We start from the raw sequence: 21265 nt of genomic DNA, 5'->3' as shown, positions 1-21265 counted from the left end.
TAGTGACAAAAGACAAAGACCTAGGATAATTAATCACCCAGTAAACAGTTACAGCCCATTCAGTGTTGAAAAGAATACATATCTATCCAGTACAAACTAAACCTGTCTGCAGGCAAACACCACTACCAAGCCTGCAAGAAGTCTGCCAAACATGAAAACTAAATTAAGTACAAAGCAGATATTGTAATACCATTCAGCTCTCAAATACTTGACAAGCTGGGTTTTAAAAACATACAGAGTGGACCTTCCATAGTTAAGATAAACACAAATCTTGGCTTTCTAAATGTATTTTTTATTTATAGTTGAACGTTAACACCTGAACAGAAATCTGCAAGCACACAGGGATAATCTTTCAGTGATGTTTCTGTTTAAACTGAAGTCCACAGTAGCCACATGTTCCAGTCTTTGTCTCTTTGTCCTGCAAAAAGATAAAAATACAACAGCTGCTAGTTTCACTTTAAAAAACTTTTAAGAAATTACAATTTTTCTCTTATTTATTTGTGCCATCTTAAAACCGATATATATAGCCAAAGTACAGAGTTTAATCTTATTTGAAACACTGGAAGCAAAGATGATGGTATGAGGTTCATGCTTTATTTCTGTATCCTATGCAGCTTGCCTTATGCCAGACTTTCAACTACCAGGCCTAATTTCACCAATATAAGTTAAAAGTCAAACCAAGTGATATCTCTTCAGCAATATAAGATCCTTTACCAAACTGGACATCTTAAGCCAGTTCAGTCATATCTGTTCCAATGTTCTGAAAAGATCATTTCACAATTATTTTAATACAGAATAGGATTTGGCACTTCCTAGACAGGAATTTCAGTCAGTAACAGAGTCAGTTGTAGGAAGGAGAAAATTTCAGTAGGAATCCATGAGAAATGCTGAAAGAAAGTGCTTTCTAGAAAAGGAGCAATTACTGCTATATAAAATTTCATTATTTTCTCAAAAAGATACATGTATTTTTTTAGAATTTTGAAGAGTGACTGACTTGAAGCTGTCATTGAAGTCTTTCCTAACATGACAAAACACAATACAGTTAAATACTCAGGGATCTTCTGTTATTTAGCAACAGAACTACTTCCAGTCATGAAACAAAGTTAAACTCATGGTTCCCCTTAATAAAGGATTAGAATTGAAAAATCCAAACTCCCCTCCATTCCCAAAAGCCTGGATTTCAGTTGTTAGGAGTAGGGAAAAGTAGCTAATCTAATACCATTTGGTTTGCAGACTTTACTTTTCAATAACTAAATCACAGACAAATTGTAATTTGATTGTAAACACAAAAAAGGTCTCAAAATCCACAAAATATAAAGCATTCTTCAAGAGCTTAGCACAAGTGAAACAAATCATCATAAAGATCAGGAGTGTGCTGCAGAAGTTAAGGTTGATGTCCTTCCTAAGTGTCACAAAACATTTGACCTTGAATAATGTAAAATGAATTACTACAAAGTTTTTACTGTGTTCAAAATAGAAATGTTTATGATTCTAGTTAGAAGTCACAACAACACTGACACGAGAGGACACCAGCTCTTCCCCACCATTCTTTCAGGCATTAGGGAATGTCAAAGTTTTGGAGAGCAAGCAAAGATTTTAAGCATCTGCAATCAGGGTCTACCTGAGAACAGTACCTAAGCAACAGCTGGATCAACTAAGGTTATAGGACAGTAGCTTCAATATTTTTACTCTCGAGAACAAGAATACACTGGAAATTATCAGTAATGTCAAGAGGAGGGTAAGACAACATTTATTCTTCATTCTCTGGCCATGACTGAAATATTCAGTCTTCAGAACTACCAAGATTCCCACAAACTGAAAGAGGGGTTGGTTTTTTTGGTTTGCCTCCTTTTTTCCCCTGGAACTTGCAAGATTGAAAATAAACTGCATATTCCTAAGAATACTGCAAATGTATGGTCAAACTACATGGTGGCACTTAAATAATTAGAGTAAGAGTTCCAAAATGCAGCAAGGAGCAAGGATGTTAATTTTTGCTCTCAGTGGTTGCTCTTACTACTTCACCTGATTTCTTTTTAAAAAATACTGTCCTACTAAACAAACCAAAATTTCAAAAAGGAATTTCTGTAAATTCAAATGGAAGCCCTCTAATTCTTCTGATTTATATCAGGCACCAAATCAAATGAGCACCTCAGGTGGTTACTCCTTTCATTTTGTTAAACTAACATTCCAAAAACCAGATTATCTTACAAAAAAAGAATGTACAGGCAAAACATGCTATATGCAGAATAATGACATTACCAAGTTTATGTATACTTTAGGATGTCCCAAAGCTCCACCACCACCATCGCAGGATATCACTCTGCTTTCAACTTGACTCACAGGCTGCTCTGCTATCAAATCAATTGCAAAATTCTTGTTCACCTGTAAGAAAAAGAGGCAAGCTTTCAGATACCATTCCCACTCAAACAGAAAGCAACTGCTATTTGCTGCCTCCCGAGGCAGTTCCACTACAGCCATTTTGTGAAGTTCCTGCTTAGGTTTCTTCCCAACTCCTCCACCAACTCTTAGGCTCTGCTATAAGACAGATCAATGAACTATACACTAAACTCTGCAAAACTAACCACTTTCCCCTGAAATACAGGCCACATCAGTGCTCAGGTTTCAGCAGATTCAGCAGCGAGGTGAGCAGGAACAAGTAGACAAGAACAGAAGATATTTAACCAACACTGCATTCTGCTTTAGTGACTACATGATAAAATTGCAGAAGAATCTCTGCTGATAAACTCAAAAATAATAGTGAGACAAGTAAGGTCAGGCATGAGATAAAACAACTGCTGGTAATTTAGAGCCTCTAGCCATATACCTTTTTCTATCACTGCATAGGAATCTCATGAAAACATGAATGTGGTGCATAACAACAGTGAGAAAGACAAATTGTTCAGCACAGAAAAAAACGAAAAACCTCTAAATGCTACTACTCCACTCTGTAAATCCATCATGCACACTTTCTGAATATGCACATCACTGACAAGCAGGACTTCTTCCTAGAGCACACCTGCATGGCCAAGAAAACATATCCACGTCTGGACAGGCTGGTGACACAGCAGGTTGTCCCTCAGCTGGACCTACAGCACTCCAATACTCTCCAAGTCTGCACTGAGCAGACAACTACTGCTACAATTCAGGGGAAAGTACTCCAGGAGGGGCCACCTTTTTCAAAGGCCACGTTACACACACAAGTATCAAATACTATGCACACCCAAAGGAGGCACTATCTACTGCTCTCTATGTTTAAGGTTCATAAACATGCTGGTATTTGAATAAAGATGAGATTCTTGGGAAAAAGACAGCCACACACCCATTACATAAATCCCTAGGAACTACAGTGGTGTTTTTATATAATCCTGCTACATAACACCTTAGCATCTTTCACAAAGCCTCTCTCATTAAGTCTCCCCAAAATCTGCGTTTTTTGGTACAGTAATGGAAAATTCAGATTTGCCAACTAAGAATTTGTCCTTAACAAAAGAAGAGGATAGCTAAAAAAAGTTAACAAAAAATTAGGTTTCGGTATTGAAAGAAATTGGCAACATCAAGAACCTCACTGTCTGGGGCCTGCATCCACAAGTCATGTAATTTCTGCCAAAGAGCAAGGACTTTTACTGCTGCTTCTAATAATGCTCAAAATTGTGCATCCTTCATTTCGTGCTACAGGAGGAGGGAGATAAAATCTTGATACACCTTTGCTTCAAGATTAGAAGCAAGAACTCCACTCATCTCAACATTTCTTAACCACAAAAGGTACTTACGTGAAGAGAGGGAAGCAAAAACTTCCCATCCACTGTATACCTAAGATCTGTCTGTGGTTCAGCCTACCAAACAAGAGACAGTCTAGGAATTCACTGGAAAAAAATGCCATAAAAAACAAAAGAAACAAAAAAAACAAGTGGCTGCAGTTACAACATACCCCTTCAACTAAAGCACAGCAGTACTTAGCACGAAGGGGCTGATTCCCTCAGCACATCCAGATGTGTCTTGCTCCAAGCATAAATCAATGGGCTATTTTTTTCCTGCCACAGTGCCAGTTTGACAATTTCGTTTCTTCCTCTTCCCACCTATCCGCCTGTGCCAGTACATGGTCTGGGACACCAAACAGATAAAACCAAACTTGGATTTGATCCAGGTCCAAAGATCTACAGGGAAGGCACTGAGGCGAGTCCTCCTCACATCTTCAGCTGCTGCACCAGCCCAATGAAAGGGTAGAGCTGAAGAGGGAATGGCAGTGTTGAAATAGGTCCTGCTCTACCTCAGGGATTACAGAAGGGCAGGATGACCTGGTTGGACTGTGGCAGATGCAGTTTAGCAGTTGCCATGCTCAGTTTTCTCACAGCTTCTTGCTTTAGGCCCTTGCCAGAGAGCACTAACCCACGGTTCTCCACAGAGAACAATGATTTTAGCTAAAACACATGGATTTCACTAATAACTAGGCTGGCAGAACCGAGGGGACAATAAGCACATGCTCTAGGCCATGTCCCTGGCCAAGTGAAGCACGCAGGCCCAGACACCCTGACTGGGGGAGTCCAGAAGCTGCATCCCCAGACAGGAAAGCTGCCATGGCTGGACTGGGCTGATCCCAAGCAGGACTCAACCACCTGGACCACACTGAAGGCAAAGGGAAGATGTGACTGAGAAAGAACAGTCACCAGGAGAGCTTTTGCTTCAGAAACAAGGCAACATTCAGACTACAGACACAGCTGTCAACCCTAATATTGGCAGCTGAAACACACTGTCACATAATGGCAAAGCCCCTAGAGAGAGATCCTATTAATAGACACACATCTTTCAAAGTATTTAACATGCAAATTTTGTCCCAATTTCACCATTAAAACTTAGCGTTAAGCCATGCTCAGCAGACTTAGAGCTTGGCTTTTGCTAGAGAAGGAAGAAGTGGGCTGAACTGAAAACCCTGGGTGTTCCACCCCACATGGAGTCTGAAATTACCTGATGGCAAAGCACATTGGAGTGACCACTGCCCCGTGGAGAATTAGGCTTAAGGAGCATTTCCTACAAAGTTACAGAAGTAGCAGAGATGCAGGCAGTACACTTGGGAGAGACCTACTTTGCCAACTATCCTCCCTGAAGTAAGCTAATTCAGCATTTTAAGTGACATTTTCATTTAATTATTTCATGTGTAGAATCCCCATTTTTGTCACACAGCGTGAGTTAAATTGTACCCGTCACACAGTGAGGTAAACTCAACATGAAAACTCAGAAATCAGTGTAATTAGTTCAGGTTAATTTAGGAAGAGAATAATTATATGCAACTACATTAAAAATCTACCACACCTTATATTTAATGTCTCTGCTACACATAAACATTTACATCATTAAGGCACTATTCAAAGGCTCAGGCATTGAGGAATACAATTTAGCTGACACAGTTCTCTTTCTATCCCAAAGACCAGCAGATCCCTCATGGAGCTGTGCTGCTTGATCATTACAGAAAACCTCAGTGCTAAAAGACTTACCAAGAGAGTGGATATGTGAAATTTTAAGCAGCAGCAACAGGGCCACCTTCACAGCACTGCACTTGGATGATGCTGGCATTACTAGACTTTGCATTTGAGGCTTCATTATTTCAGAATGCCCTACCTTTTACTTTTATTTGTTACACCACTTGCAGCAAACGCTTCTCAGGCTCATTAAAAATTCAGTTTGGTAAAGATCGGAATTTTAATGACACAGAAGCAAATTAAGCTTCAAAACACATATGTAAACAGATATATAAACAAATTAACAATTCAGCAGAGTATTTAATTACGTAATTTTTCTCAATGTTAATGCACTAAAAACATACTAAAAATTTATTAAAACACATGCTTGAAACAAAAACTATTCCAAGTTATGCTCAAATGCCTACAACTATAATAACAAATGCAAGCACTTAACAGATGTAGAGCAAGTTGAGTTTTCCAAGTCTATCAAAAGCAGGGAAGTAGACAAAAGCTACTATAAACTGCCTTAAAAAAATTTTCACTGTAGTGACAAAAAAAGCCCCACTGAAACCCACAATCCAAAGCAGTTTGGATTTGGTAGGGGTTTTTCGGTTTTGGTTGGTTGGTTGATCAGTTTTGGTTGTACAGTTTAGGTTTAGTTATTTTCTTGGTTGTTGGGGTTTTTTTAATGACAATGAGATTGAAAACACTTCTATCAGGTACAAAGAAAAAAAAAAACCACAAACTATCCCCTCCCCCATGAGAAAAAGTAGAATGAGTTACCTCCTTTTGTCGTCCAACAAATCTAACTCTTCTGTAATCCTTCTCGTCATATACCTAGAGTGTAAAATAAACTTGATCTTATTTAAAGAGCAGCAATTATAAACATAGACTTAGAAAATAGATAGCTTGAACTGTTTACTTAGTTTCAAACATTATCACCTTACAAGCATGTAGTATACAGAAGTAGCTTTCATTTCCCTCACACAAGAAAATAAATTCCACATTGGAAAGCAGAAAAGAAAAAGAAACTGGTGGTGTGGGGGGTGGCATGAAAGCCAGTACATAGAAACCTTAGCTCTGATTGCAGAGATGAACATAGACGTGTTACTTAAAATGCTATTCCTTGATCTCACACTGATACCTGTCAGGTGGGAAATTCAGGTTTTGTATTTATTTCTATTCAGGTAAATAACCACAGTGCGAGCTTTCCCAGGTTAGCTCCACCAGCCATCCTCTCTCACATCTCTTCAAGGCACCACACGAGCCTCCCTCGCTCTCATGCTCAGCTTCTCCATTGCAAAAGAAGCACCGTGGAGTTACAAGGCACTGACACAAGGGTGCCTCCGCCTGTCAACTCTTCGGCTGGGTCACAAGCCGGATTCGGAGCAGAAAGCTCAGAAATGGCCAAGGACCCTGAACCTGATTAACAGAGATTTTTTTGTTTTCTTCCGAAACCGCGCGTACCTCCTGCGTACGGATCATCCAGGAGCATGAATTTTCACTGTGCGCACTGAACGGAGACTCACAGAATAAATGAGGTTGGGAAAGACCTCTGAGATCATCAAATCCAGCCAGTGACCGAACGCCCACCGTGTCAAGTGGACCATGGCACTAAGCGCCATATCCAGCCATTTCCTAAACACCTCCAAGGACGGCGACTCCACCACATTCCAATGCCTAACCACCCTTTCTGTGAAGAAATTCCTGCTGATGTCCAACCAAAGCCTCCCCGTTACATCACATCACACCACACCAGCGCACTGCTCGCGGCCCCGGCGCGATTTCCCTGCAGGCACCGGCGGGACGCGTCCGCCGCCCTCCCCGGGCAGCGGAGCGGCGGCAGCACCGGGCCCCGCGCGCTCACCTGCCCCGTGTGCGTCACCAGCTCGCCGGTGTCGGAGGCCCGCACACCGTAGGGCCGGGCGGCGGCGGCGGCAGCCAGCCCCGGGCGGGAGAGCAGCGGGCGGCTCCGCGGCAGGAGCCAGCGGAAGGTCGCGGCGGGCGCCGCCATCTTCGCGCTGCCCACGTGACTCCCGGTCAGGCGGGCACGGCCCTCGCCCCGCCCCGGTCCGTGCGCGCGCTTCCGGCGGCGGGGCGGACACGTGGCCGCGGGCGGGGATCGGCGCCTTCCGTGAGGCCGCGGGCGGTGAGGGGTGAGGTGAGTGGGCGGCGGGGCGGGTGTCCTCAGCGGGGGGGTGGTGGGGACGCAGCGGCGGGAGAGGAGAAGGGAAGCGGGAGTGATGCGTGTGTCCTGACCGGCGCGCTGTCCCCGCAGGGCGCCGAGCATGCTCTCCCTCCTGCTCAGGGCCGCCGCCGCGGCCGCCCCGCTGCGCTCGCTGTGCTCGCTGGCCCCGTGGGGGCGCGCGGCGGGGCCGCCCGCGGTGTCTGGGGGCTGGGCCGCGCCGCCGTGGCGGGCGCCCCGCGGGCTGCTGGCCGTGCCGCCGCCGCCCGGGCCGCCGCTGCCGCCGCTGCTGGCCGGGCTGAAGACGAAGACGGCGCTGAGGAGGCGCTGCAAGGACTGCTATTTCGTCCGGCGGCGCGGGCGGCTCTACGTGTGCTGCAGGAGCAACCCCCGGCACAAGCAGCGCAAGGGGTAGCGCCGGCCGGGAGCCGCAGGGCGCAGAGCTGGTGCCGGGCCCCGAGCCCCCCGCTGCCGTGTCCCTGTCACCAGGCTGCCCGCGGCCGCCAGGAGCTGCCTGCTGGGGACACGGGTGGCAAAGTGCTGCGTGCGGCAATGTTCCAGCTTAACGCACACCTAGAGCGAGGTGCGATCTTGACGGCCCGCTCCGGAACTTCAGGCCGTGGATGCGGAGAACTGAAGTGGGAAATAACAGCCTTCAGGACCTCTTGTCATCTTAGTCGTGAAGCCTTAAAATCACCGCACTGCTAAATTAGTAAGGGTGAAGCTGGATCACTGGACTCTGAGGTGCATTTGAGTTTAATTAAAGCAAAATGAAAATAAACTCCATTGATGTTCATTATTACAATATACTGTGGGTTTTTTCTTAAACACTCCTCTGCCCCCCAAGATGTTGATAACAGAACCAAGAGTTTTAAAGTCAGGTGGACTCTTGAGTACCAAATGGTATGAATCATGTTACATTGACAGATAATGTTCTAGCTTTTGGCTTGGTTCATAGGTGAGGTAGCAATTTTTTTTAAACTGTTGAGTCATAGCTGACATAATCCCCAGTGGCTTCAGTAATGCCAGTGTAAACCCTTGCTGCTTATCATTGGGTTTTGAAGGGTGATGGTGGTATTTTAACCAGTATAAAGTTATAAACACTTTTTAAGGTTTTAGTGTCTTAAGTCCTCACTTAATGATATATTGACCATTCACAGTGTTCACAGCCTTATCTTCCCCACGGAAGTCTTCTCTTGACACTGTACCTGCTATTCTACAGTTTCCCAAATCTGAACCCAAAGAACCAAGGAATCATGACCTTTTGGGTGGAGATTGTAAACCATTTTGGGTAGAGTCTACATAAAGAAGATCAAAATAGCAATTTCAGATTCCATCTAACTTAAGATTCTGCAAAGCTTTAGGCTTGCTCTCATAGATCGGTTAGGCTTAAGAATATTCTTTTTTTCTTGTGAACCTTGAAACAATTCTCCTAACAGGTGTGGAGTGAATGACTGAGAGCAGTAAGGCCTCGGAGGTCATATGGCCAATGATAATGTTGAATGCAAACTAGTGGATTGGCACCCATTAATTAATTAGAGCCAAAATTGCTTCAGTCCCCAGTGGTGCTTCTTACGCTTCTCTGAGGAACATGGCTCTGCTAGAGGCAGGAGCGTTTGATCTTCCTCTGAACTGCAAGTTCTTAGCAAATGGTACCAAACTAAACTTTTGGACAACTGTCCTGTTACAGCTACAAGTTTGCCAGAGTACTGTGAGTACCTTTCTTGAAAGGTGAAATTGGCTGAGCACTGTGTTTGAAGTTGCTGTAACATTGAACAGTATGATGACTTGAAGGCCTTTTCTGCCCAGTTACAATTCCACAACTTTACAATTGCAGTAACTTTTATAATTAATACATTTTTACTCGGTGCTTGTAGACAATGCGAATCTAAACCTGGAAAGCTGTGGCTAAGCAGAGGCAATAATTATTGACTGGTTTTCCATATGTTGGGTGGTTTATCTTCTATCACTGGGAATGTGGGTTTGGAGAGAGAGAGGAGCAGGTTAGTTAACATATGCATCCATCTTAGGGGGGGGTTCAAACGAATTCATGGCAATGAGGGGAGAGAGAAAGGGCTAGCTTCATCTAACTAAAGAGGGACAGATTGAGTCAAAATGTGTAAGGCTACTCAAAGAACCTTGAAGTAGTGTAAAACTTGCTGTGCTTCAAAAGGTTTGATTGAAATTTGGACACTCATGAAAGAGAGCAACTGTTTTCTAAACACCCGCAGCTTGTGCATGAAAATAAAATGTAAGCACAGAAATTTCTTGGAAATATTTTACACCTTTAACATGCCTTGACAGTTAAACATGTTAATCAGTTTAATCTTAGGAACTGAAGATTTTAAAAGCTCTCATTCTCAGTGTTAGTGGTACACATTCCTAGGTGTGTCTTCCAGCAGAAGAAAAGGCCTGTGTGCTGTGAACCTCTGTGATACCTTGTGAGGTTAACTATTGGTACACCTGTAAGGTAAACAGTGTATTTATGTCCAGAAAAAAACAGTGATTTCCAGCCCTACCCGCTTTTCTGGTGGATAATAAGGACTGAGCTGTGGATTAGACATGAAATGAAGTGAGAGTCTGTTGGTTGGTTGGGTTTTTTAGGAAAGACAGTTGTCAGCTGGTCTTAGTGCCTCTCAAATAGTTCATCCAGCCCCTTGGTTCTGTCAGGAAAAGGCAGCTCACTGGTACAAGACAAATTGTGCTGGTGGGTCACTGGGGAGCAATTCAAACCAGGGCTCTCTTGCCAAGAGCAGTGTCAGATGGTTAAGAGAGACCTGCAAGTGTGAGTTGCCAGGGTGAGGAGCTGCAGTCTGGCCAGACTTTCTGAATTCAGCAATATGTAGGACCCTAGGACAAGTTCACTCTGCCAGGCTGGTGTCAAATACAGTCTACACTCAGAAAATGAGTGAAATTTAGGGCTAGGATTACTGTGCAGCAGAGGGAGGCACAAATTACTGTTTTCATCTCCCCCTTTAACCTAAGACAAGCTTTTATACAATGCTGACTGAGCAGCTTGTTTCAACAACTTACAATGAGGAAAAATTTTTTCCTTCTTAAACCCTTCAAATGTAGGGCTACTGGTCAGAAACTTGAGATTGAAGTAATTTGAACTCAAATGTTTATCATGGCTGTAAACAATTCATATGTCATTGTCTGAACAGTCAGTTTGTGGTACCTGGGGTGGAGTATTCAAAAGAATGGAGCATTCATGGTCATCACTGAAACAGCATATTTGGTTGTGCTTAATAGATTTTGGAAAGAGGATTATGGGATTAGAAACTAGAAGGCTCTGAATTGCAATTGTACTCTGCTACTGACTTGCTGTATAATCTTGAAAAGGTAATTTTGCCTTTGTCTCAATTTTTCCATCTGTTAGGCAGGAGTACTGGTATCACACGCTTGTAAGTACCATTTTTTAGTTGACGTCTACAAACTGTTAAGAGAGGTGTTCTAAAAAAAATCAGATTCTATAGCTTTCTGTAATTTGAGTGACTTGAGGAAGGTGACTATAGCTGGGGGTGATGCATGTTTGTTTTAGGTTTGTTTACAGCACCTGCAAAATGAGCAGGTGAAATAATGTCAGCCAGTAGCCTCATGGCTGGTAGCTAAGGGTTCACAGCCTTCATTACAGACCTTCTGAATGTTGTGCTACCTAAACAGCTGTTGGCAAAGGATAGGGTACACAACAACTACTTAAGTTACCCAGGCCAAAAATTTAGTCCTGAAATACTAAAAATACCAATTCCTTAATTATATGCATTTTCTTTTTTATTTCTCCCTCCTGAAGCTGAACGGGAGGGGAATGATAAGGAGAGCGCAACGAGAACATAAAATGGTTTAGGGGGGAAAATAGTACCCAATAACACAGGTAGAAGAATTCCTACAGTGAAAACTGAAATAAGGCTCAGGCTCCAATTACATTTTCAGTTTTTGGTTTCCTAATTCTTACATGTCTAGGTTACCCCCTCCAGAAAATCTTCATTCTTCTTTAAATCCCCACAGTGGAGTGGGAACGTGACAACTGATGTCTCCTGTGACTGTCTCCATTGTACAATTATGAAAATCATTTGCAATTGTGAGAGACTGAACTTGCTTAACTCCTTAGAACTGTTCTAGGGAATGAGATTGTCAGATTCCTGATATGCAACAGGTAGAGATGTATTTAGGTCAACTGGAGGATAAATCTTAGAGCTCATGTATATTAATGACTGTCAGACTTTGACTGTGGTTGTGTGTATGGGAATTACAGTATTGGTTGCTGAATTCAGGACAATAGCTCTTCAAAAATGACAGGTGAGGGAGAAGTCTTTAGGAATTACAGTACCGAGAAGCCGTGTCTGCTCGGATGGAGGCAGTACACCCTGAGGTTAGCTGACTGACGGGTGACTGTTCCAGATTCTGACACCACCACAGTCTCCCACACTCAGTTAAAATAACAACTATTTTTGAGTTATGTAGACACAATATTGTTCTTCCAATTATTTCATTAAAAAAAAGAAAAGCACCAGAAAGTGATATTTCAGAGCAATTGCTAATGCTTTTCCCGAGTATTAACAATTGGAATTTTTTCTTTATTTGTAGAGGTGAAGTAGGTGAAATTAAACAAAAAAATATAAATAAAAATATAAAGCAAAAATGTAAATGCTCTTAAACAATGGAAAAGAAAGTGAGAAGCCGGGCTGCTTTCTCCTCTTTGTTTAACAGTGCAGACACAACATGCTACTGCAGGCACTGTTCAGAGCATCTTCTATGTAACGCCAAGGTCTTCCTGTGGTTTCAGTGAGCTCCATGCACTAAGGAGGTTTCATTACCAAAGCTGGTTTATGTTTATCCGCAGCATCACCATATTGCAAAGTTCTGAATCAGCAAGGGTGGACACACCCTTGATATACACAGCTGAAAACTATCAAATTATTTTTAAAACTGAAGTTATGGATAAAGCAATCCCACTCAGTTTAATAAAACTGATTATACATTTAAATGCTTGCATTCTTTCTATTACAGCTCACCAGATTATTAATTTGGATCTTGAAATCCACACCTATGAGGGGGCATGCCCTCACCTGTCCAGTCTCCTCTGCTTTCCAGGACTGAATTTAGCTTCCTGTAGGAATAGGTGAACTGCCCATGAAGCTGTTATTGAACTGTCACACTTTACAGCCCAGTTTATTTAGGTAAGTGGTTGTGTTTTACTTCTATACCTCTGGGAGATAAACTGCAGCAGTTTCGTTATTGCTCCGTATCCCACTTGCAGTGGAGGCAGCAATCTTTATAAGAGCTTCATCACAGTGAAGACACTGAACCTGATCTAAAAATGATGAAAGTTGGTACAGAGAGAGTATTGGCACCCAAGATGAAGCTGTCACTTGCTAGAGTTATCCACCTGCCTCCAGAAATGAAAAATTCGCTATTTCGCCTAGAAGTTTGTGCATCAGACTTTGAAATCTGTTGTCTGTAAATATGAATAAAGTGTTGAAAACAAGCAGCATTTTCAAGAAGCCACCTGTGCTCATATGCCACATTGTGCAAAAAGGAATAAAAAGTGAACTTTGTGAAGTCATTTGATCTAAAATAGATTGATTCCATTTAGTGGTTAAAAGTAAGCAAAAAAACAGACAGGGAGTAATGCAAGCCTCTCTGTTGTACATGATTAAAGATTGGTAATGAGGAGAAGACTTGGAGCAAGCAGTGCCAGAGTTTACACAGTTTTAAAAGGGACTCGTACTAGGAGGCTAGTATTTTAAAAGCAGTGACTGGGATTTCTAAAACAGGTCACTTTCATAGGATCTTCAGGCTTTAGATAAGAACTTTTGCCTCTAGGTTGTGTGCCACATACTTCGGTTTTGCTTTGAACGCTCATCTAGCTATTAAATAACAAGTTGGTTTTATGTCGTCTGGTCATTCATCCTGATCACCAATTGCGTAGTCACAGAAAAAAGAACTTATTTGATGTATTTAAGTGAGTGAAAATACAGTAAATATGAAATGGTAACCTGGGACTTAACCTGTAGGCTGAAGAATTCTGTTCTACCAGAGGTAGGACATGGAATCTAAAACACAGCTGCAGCCAGAGACCACAGCTCTGGAGTTGGGTAGATGAGTAGTGGATAGATGAGCAGCCAGTCACACAACTATGTTACAAAATAGTGTCACTTCACTGGAAAAAAGGTGAGCTTGTTTGCTTTAATTTGCAGTTACCAAATTTTGTTGAGCTTTTCATTCTTAGATTCCTGTATTTTTCCTTCAAAAGGCAGTCACTAAATTTGAGTCACCCTTTCAACCTTTTGTTAAGATAATCGGATTAGTAATCTTTCTCAGTATAAAATGTTTTGTCTAACCTTTGGATATTTCTGTTCCCTGTACCCTCCTCTCATTTCTTTTTAAAATATGGACACAGGAACTATAGGTAGAATCTACCTTAATGATGCTGAGCACTGAGGTTAAAGTGCTCCTGAATTTTGTTCTCAGTAATCTGATTCCTTCATTGGAAGATCACATCATTGCTATGGATTTCTGTAAAGAATTTGTTTGCTGTCTGGTTTTTATGACCTGTAAAGGGTTTACATTGCTTAACACTTCCCCTGTGCTTGACACAGCTCTCTCTTCTGCAGGTGTAGCTGCGATGTCTCATTTCTAGATGTATGACTTTGCATTTGAAGGTAACAAAATGAAAATGTTTTCAGTAGATTCAGTGTGTTAAGCAGCATGAACTTCTCCCCATTGCTCCATTATCGTTATTACTACTTTGCTGATTTTTTTTACCCTGAATTTATCAGTGTTTGATCTATATCACACCTGAATCACTAATTAAAAAAACAGGGTATGTACCACTTCTCTAAATATCCCTGAAACCACAGTGAAAGACATTCACATTTCATGGTGATTCCCATTTGCAGTTGTGTTTTGACATGTTACTCAAGCAGCTGTGAATTCATGTACATATACTAGGATTTTTTTTTTTTTTTTAGTTTTGATACATAAGGCATATCATGAGTCTGTTTGAACCACTTTGGTTTTGCTCCTGCGTCTTGTTCACTTGATCATCTGCCCTGCATCCGTGACAGAGAGTTTCCAGGATGCTTTCTTCAGACAAAATCCAGACTCAGAAACAGTTCAGTGTCTAGACTAGTGTAGCTAGTGATACTCTTACATAGAGTATGGCTGGTTCCTTCAGGCCATCCCAGGTGTCCAGTACTACTCCAGCTGGCCTTGCTGTCTCGCATTGCTTCATATGATGGCCCTCTGCACACAGCATACATTCTCAGCATTATCCAAAAAAGCACAAACGTGGAAGACTGCAAATCACCCATCTCATTGTCTTGGGCACCTTGAAAAAAGTGCTGTTTTTCAAGGAACTTAAGATATATAATGTGTAATGTTCAAAGAATGGTCAGGAGGAAAAACAGGCAAGGAAAGACAAAAAAAAAGTTATTGACGATCCTTTCTGCTGAGTTTCAGGTGCATCCCTTGATACTGCTTGAAAAAGTGAAGAGCAAAGCTAAGTGGATCTCATATTAAGGCTCACAGGGAGAGGTGGTGTAGCTGGGTGCCAAGCGTGAATCAGACAGTGTCTGTGTGTGGCACGAGCAGCAGGGCAGAGAGCTGTGTTGGCAGGGCCGCGAGGTGAAGGCCATTGGTGTTAAGGCCTTTGAAACATTCATCATTTAGGGTCTCCTTAACCATGACCTAGCTGTATTCTCTCCAGGCATGGAAAGGTGCTGCCTATGAGGAGTGTGGTCACAGTCAGCTCTAGGACATTTTGTCTCCAGAATGGTGATCAATGGAAAAAGTTGTGAAGGCGATGTATACACATTACTCCAACTCCCTGCTATTCTGGCAACTACTTAATATTATTTAAATAAATACATTGAATTCTGCATTGAAAATTAAGTGCCTTTTGCTAACATGACTTCGGACAATCTAGAACTTCCCTCTTCTTCCTAATCTTCTTCTAACTCCAGCTTTACATTTATTTATGACTTGTTTATACTCACACCAACATTATCTTTTTTTGTTAAACAGCACTGCTGTTCCTGGAGAATTTATCTGCTTGATACTTACTTCTAGGTAGCTCCCATGTCCTTTCTCAGTCTTTGTTTTCCTAAGCTGAACAAGTCTTTTCATGAAGCAGACTTTTGCTCCTCTCATCATCCTAATAACTCTCTTATGTAATGTTTGAATTTGTGAGAAAGGGCTTGTAAGGAAAGTAATATATTTTATGAGATCACTGATATTGTTGGAAAAAAACAGGAAAGCTTTTGAGTAGACAAGTCATTCTCACATATGCCAAAGCTTACCAGCTTTTTTTCCAACTGTCTCAATTGTCTTTTAAAAGATATTGCCTCTGCCTACAAGCATTCCCTCTCATACATTCTTGGACATTATTGACTACACCATACACCTTTTGAGTTAATCTTTCCTGAAATATTTCATATAATTCTGTGCTCCCAAATATTTTTGGGTTTTCCAGTGTGACAGATGAATGTCTACCTCATGTTTCTTGGAAACATACCTCATCCTACATATTTTAGGATTGCCTTTAAACAACTCACTGGCCATCTGAGTGACTTCAAGGAGTAAGATGCCATGGATACATCCTCCTCAGAGCATGCCCTGTCAGAGGTCTCCCCCTAGAAGAGGGAATAAGGTGGGAGCTGGGATATGGGAAACCTGTGCAATGATTCATGCTTGTGCAAGACAGCTGGTCTAAGGGCTTGGAGAGTCCCTCAAGGACACACAAGGTGCATTTGTAATACCATTTTGAGTGAAGAGGATTTCCTTCCCAAAAGTCTTGTTCTCAGCTCCAAATAATAGATGATCCTGCCAAAATTATATAAAAATTAGATGTCTTGTAAAGATGAATGGTATGCTTTGTAGGATATCAAGTGCATTCCTCTCAAACAGTCTATTTTCAGCAATTTCTTAAGAAATTTTGTGCAGGTTTGTATATGTGAGGGTTTGACTGGACTCACCAATCTTCCTCTTTTTTTAATAAACCAGCATAAAGTAGAATTTATTTACATAATGCAATGATCCATGAAGGTTACCATAACATCAAGGGACCATATTAACCGCTTGAATGAAATTCATTAGAAATTAACTACCACTTAAATTAATTTTCCCACATTCACAAGGCTGTAATGGTGGAAAAAGGAACCGTCCATCAGCATGTACTGACAGGAGAGCTGTCACTGCTTTTATTTATAGGTGAATACATTAACCCATGAAGCAGCCTTTTCAGGCAAAATCTTGAGCTTCTGTACAAATAAGCTGCTTCAGAAGACTTTTAATAAGTATCCCAGCCTCAGTTAAACAGGAACACATACTGCTTAATGCTTTTTCCACTGGCTATATGTATTGTAGCCTTTTTGTAAGCACAGTAGAAAAATTTGCTGCTAAAAAATTCAAACTTCACACTGTATGTAATGTATTTTCAATGGATAATATTATTGGTTAGATCTAGTTATAGTGATATTGTATTCTCAGTATTGGTAAAACTATACAAAAAAAAGATCATCTATTGGTTCTTCTTCTTTTATAGTTTATTACCTGGTTTGAATTTTTTAACTCTCTTGAAAGTGATTATATGTACAGGTCTCCAAACCATAGGATGAAAGTGAATGAGACTTACCCACGTGGGGTCTAGAAATATTTTGGGCAAATTTACTGTAGTGCATTGTGGTAATCATTCACATAAACTACAATGGGAAAGAGCTTTGTGTAACCTGTTGGATGACCATAGTTGCCACAAAATGATACAGCATAAGGGGTGTATCTGTCTTTTATACATGTAAACATCATAGCTGAAATGATCTCAGGACAATCTCCTGTACAGTTTAATCCAAATAATTTGTTTCATGTGTATTTATGGCTCAAAGCTAAGAGCTACCGTTTACCAATCAACAACATTTTGTATTTTAACAATGAAAGTTCAATAAGAAAGGATTGTTAGCTTTTAAAAAACACTGCCTTATGTATGACCATTAAAATAATTAAATAAAATAAGTTTTGCATCATTTTCTGTTGGGTGCTACCTTATGTAATAAACAGTGGTGACAGAACGTCAGATGAGCTTGTATGTGCTCACTGAAATGCTACAGTCTCACTGCTGTTGAGAAAGAGAAAATACAGAAGTGACAGTGAACCTCACAGCATTCTGAACACTTTCTTGTAAGCTCCTCCATGATTTCCCCAGCAGTGTCAAAGGAAGCTTCACCACACAGTTTCTTATATGGGGAATTTGTGGGACAAGTGGCCTTTGCAGGTATTTCTGTGAATTTACGGCTGTGTTCAGACACTTGACAGGCATAGCAACCATATGAGCTTTTTCTGGGTTACCCAAGTCCCTCAAAGGGAACTAAAGACTGTCCTAATACTCCAGTGATAAAATTGCATGCTCTTGCCTTTTATGTCGCCCTCTCTGAACAGATTCTTTTCAACAGCTTCTCAGAGGTATCGAGATGTTACACGCTTAGGGCTAAAAATATAAACTCTGTAAGTGAAGAGAAAAATATTTTACAAGCTTATCCCTCCAATAGTGTATGTAGTTTTCCATTCCAATTATTTAAATATGGCTATACTATGCTATTCAGCTATGCTGAATTAAAATCTCAGTGTCAGTATTACCTAAAAAGTCTATGGTTGCAGTTAGGTCAGTCTCAGCGTCAGATGTCACACATCTTAACAAAAAAAATTTGGTCGTGTTCACTTTTTTTTTTTTTTACAGTTTGACTAGCTAAACTGGAAGTCTGGAAGTACTTCTACCAATGTCTTGGGATGCTATTTGTTTACAATATAGATAAGTGATTCTCAGATGTTCCCACGGCAGCCTAAGGAGAGCTGGTAGCTGGAAGCGGACTAGCCACTCTCCTTGAAAAAGTAGCAACTGTCACCGGTACAAATTATGATTTATTTATTATTTAATGGATTTAGAGCATTTAAAATTCTTACAAGCACTATTTTGTCTAATTCTTCCACATTTTCTGTGGCACTGCTTTTTAGTTTGTCTGTTTTGTACACACTAATGTACACACATAATGGATAATGGGAATGAGTCAGACTAACTAGAAAATCATGCCATTTTACTTAGCTCTCATTTGGGACTACTGTTAATTTGGTTAATTGATACAATATTGACTAGGCAGTGACTCTCACTTCTGTCAACATATTTACATTTGTTAAATTCCCCTGCCTGATTCTGCTTTTCTGCTTTATTTCCTTTTAAAATTTAAACATCTTAAAAAAGGCTCTTCTCAATTAATGCATTTCATGATTGAGGTACACTGAAATTAACTTTTAGCCAATTAAATTTTTACGAGTATTTGCTATTGTCGACAGTAGTAAAAACTTCTGTTTCAGCCACATCAATAATTAATTTAGAAGCACATGCCTGAAATACTTCCCGACATGCAAAGGAGTTGTTATTCTCCCACAGCTTCCCTCACAGTCATCCTGGTGACTCCCTTGGCACTAGTACGCCATTATTTTGTTGGCAGCATTTTGATTTCTGCATGGTTATGATTAACCTGTACAATGTGTTCCTCTTAATGCAAAGCTGTTTTCTTATCCTTCAATTCTACAAACTGGAAAAAGCATATAGCCGCAGGCCACACAGAATAATACCAGTGTCAAGCTTTAAAAAACATATTTGTTTTGTGTCCTCTAAGGACAAATGATAGACATGTAAAAATGTTTTCTCTGTTTCTCTTTCATGGAATACTTACTTTAGAATTAACTTCTGTCACAGAAAACATAATTTGAAGCATCTACTTTATATTATTTCTGAGCATTTCTGCTATAAAGAGGGAAAATAATACATTGTGTATGACATGTGCGATTACAAGGTTATAGAAACTCTTTATGTTTCTCTAGTTGTTATGGTTTCCCCTTAAGAAAGCTTGTCACTGGAAACATAAGAGCATCCTTCCTTCAAAAGAGGCACATATATAGTACTATCAAGCAGTGTAATTAATGTAATTTTTAATTGCTTTACAATACTTTAAATTCCCACACCTCTGAAGCACTCAGTGTTCTTCATGCAATCCAGTCATGTATCTGTTTTGAAATAGGTCAGAGGAGAAAAGGTGTTTTTATGATACATTCTTAAGTGTTCTGACGATTACACGTGCTGTAACCCATTTCTTCATAAACACATTTCGTCTTTAATTTTGCCCTCTTCAAGATACAATCACCCCAGTGTCCTTTTATTCATAAAGACTGTTCTTTTACGTACTTTCTCTGTCTTACCTATTTGTTAATTCTGTTTCTCTGTGATATCAAGCATACTTCATTTCATGCTTCATTGTCCAGGTTTTAGTTTCAGCTCCAGTATATTAAATGTTCCCACCCTTTTGCTCCATATTTTATAGTCGACAGTACGGAAGCGTTAAAAGCCTTTCTTGAGCAAAGAGAAAGATGAGTCTTCTTAATGTGGAATTCTCTTTCTTCAGAAACTTGATTGACCCCAAATCTTATGACTCCACAGTCAAAAAAAATAAAACTTATTCAAAGCAAAAAGTATCTCAGCAACACTTCTCTGAAGTTAAAATAGTAGAAATTTTCTTTTTTCTCCCTATTTCCTTTCCCTTGAAATAAAGAAAAAAATTATCTATTAAAATGAAAAAAAAAAAAAAGCAGAAAGCTATACAATTTTTGCTCAAGTCTATATATTGTTAGGTATTTTATGTATCCATGGTTTTGATAACAAAATGTGCTACTTCTTTACATTGAAGACTACTTTTTGTTTAAAATCCTTAATTTTCTGGCTCAGTTGTCATAGTGAACCTGATCATAGAAAAAGATTTCCAGGACTGAGGAATTCCTGATAATAAAAATGAGGCGAGTTGGAAAGATCTCTTAGAATCACAGAATCACAGACCTGGTTAGGTTGGAAGTGATCACATTGGGTCATCTTGTCCAATCTCCCTGCTCCAGCAGGGTCATCCTAAAGCTCATGGCACAGGATTGTGTCCAGATGGTTCTTGAATATCTTCAGTGAGGGAGACTCCACACCCTCTCTTGGCAACCTGTTCCAGTGCTCGGTCACCCACACAGAGAAGAGGTTATTCCTAATACTGAGGTAAAACATCCTGTGTGTTGGTTTCTGCCAATTTTATTGCTTGACACCATCAAGAGCCTGGATCCATCCTCTTGACACCTTCTCTGCAGATACTTCTAGACATCAGTGAGGTTCCCACTCTGTTGTCTCTTCTCAAGGATGAACAGACCAAGTTCCCTCAGCCTTTCCTCGTAAGAGAGATGTTCCACTCTGTAAATCACCTTTGTTGCCCTCCTCTGGACCTGCTCCAGGAGCTCCATGTCTCTCTTGTCCTGAGGAGCCCAGAACTGGACACAGCACTCAAGATGTGGCCCCCACTAGGGCTGAGGGGCAGGATGACTTCACTTGATCTGCTGGAAATGCTCTTCCTAATTCATCCCAGGAAACCATTGGTCGTCTTGGCCACCAGGGCACACTGCTGTGTTATGGACAGCTTGTTGTCCACCAGGACCCCCAGGTCCTTCTCCACAGAACTGTTTTCCAGCAGGTCAGCCCCTAGCCTGTACTGGTGTCCGGGGTTATTCCTCCCCAAATGCAGGACCCCTCACTTGCCTTTGTTGAATT

At 41.0% G+C, this 21265-nt stretch overlaps 2 protein-coding genes across 3 annotated transcripts; one reads left to right on the top strand and one right to left on the bottom strand.

Moving 5' to 3' along the window:
• Window positions 1-271: 271 nt before the first annotated feature.
• NDUFS6 (NADH:ubiquinone oxidoreductase subunit S6) lies at window positions 272-7761 on the bottom strand. Its single transcript, XM_032119602.1, has 4 exons — window positions 7324-7761; window positions 6240-6293; window positions 2260-2382; window positions 272-418 (listed from the first exon to the last, which is right to left on the bottom strand). Exons 1-4 carry the CDS (start codon window positions 7744-7746, stop codon window positions 353-355), a joined length of 666 nt encoding a protein of 221 aa, XP_031975493.1. The 5' UTR covers window positions 7747-7761; the 3' UTR covers window positions 272-352.
• MRPL36 (mitochondrial ribosomal protein L36) lies at window positions 7518-19500 on the top strand. 2 transcript variants are annotated; one of them, XR_004242099.1, is made up of 2 exons: window positions 7518-7617; window positions 12649-19500. XR_004242099.1 is itself a non-coding variant. In XM_032119618.1 (2 exons), the coding sequence occupies exon 2, from the start codon at window positions 7745-7747 to the stop codon at window positions 8054-8056; it is 312 nt and encodes a 103-aa protein (XP_031975509.1). In that variant the 5' UTR covers window positions 7518-7617; window positions 7735-7744; the 3' UTR covers window positions 8057-8448. The 2 variants fall into 2 exon arrangements, 1 of the variants encoding a protein (XP_031975509.1); XM_032119618.1 differs by lacking the exon at window positions 12649-19500 and adding an exon at window positions 7735-8448.
• The last annotated feature ends 1765 nt before the right edge of the window (window positions 19501-21265 follow it).

The sequence above is a fragment of the Corvus moneduloides genome, chromosome 1, assembly GCF_009650955.1.
Source record: "Corvus moneduloides isolate bCorMon1 chromosome 1, bCorMon1.pri, whole genome shotgun sequence".
Taxonomy (NCBI): Eukaryota; Metazoa; Chordata; class Aves; order Passeriformes; family Corvidae; genus Corvus; species Corvus moneduloides.
The sequence above is the reverse complement of the archived record's forward strand: the minus strand, read 5'-3'. Positions and strand labels throughout refer to the sequence as shown.

What these genes read in the sequence shown, in the direction of transcription:
- MRPL36 (XM_032119618.1), top strand. Translation starts at nt 7,745, where the DNA reads ATGCTCTCCCTCCTGCTCAGGGCCGCCGCCGCGGCCGCCCCGCTGCGC.
- NDUFS6 (XM_032119602.1), bottom strand. Translation starts at nt 7,746, where the DNA reads ATGCTCGGCGCCCTGCGGGGACAGCGCGCCGGTCAGGACACACGCATC. An exon ending in TGGTGACGCACACGGGGCAG is followed by an intron (nt 6,294 to 7,323) that starts GTGAGCGCGCGG and finishes TTTACACTCTAG; the next exon opens with GTATATGACGAGAAGGATTA. An exon ending in CTAAAGTATACATAAACTTG is followed by an intron (nt 419 to 2,259) that starts GTAATGTCATTA and finishes ATCTTTTTGCAG; the next exon opens with GACAAAGAGACAAAGACTGG.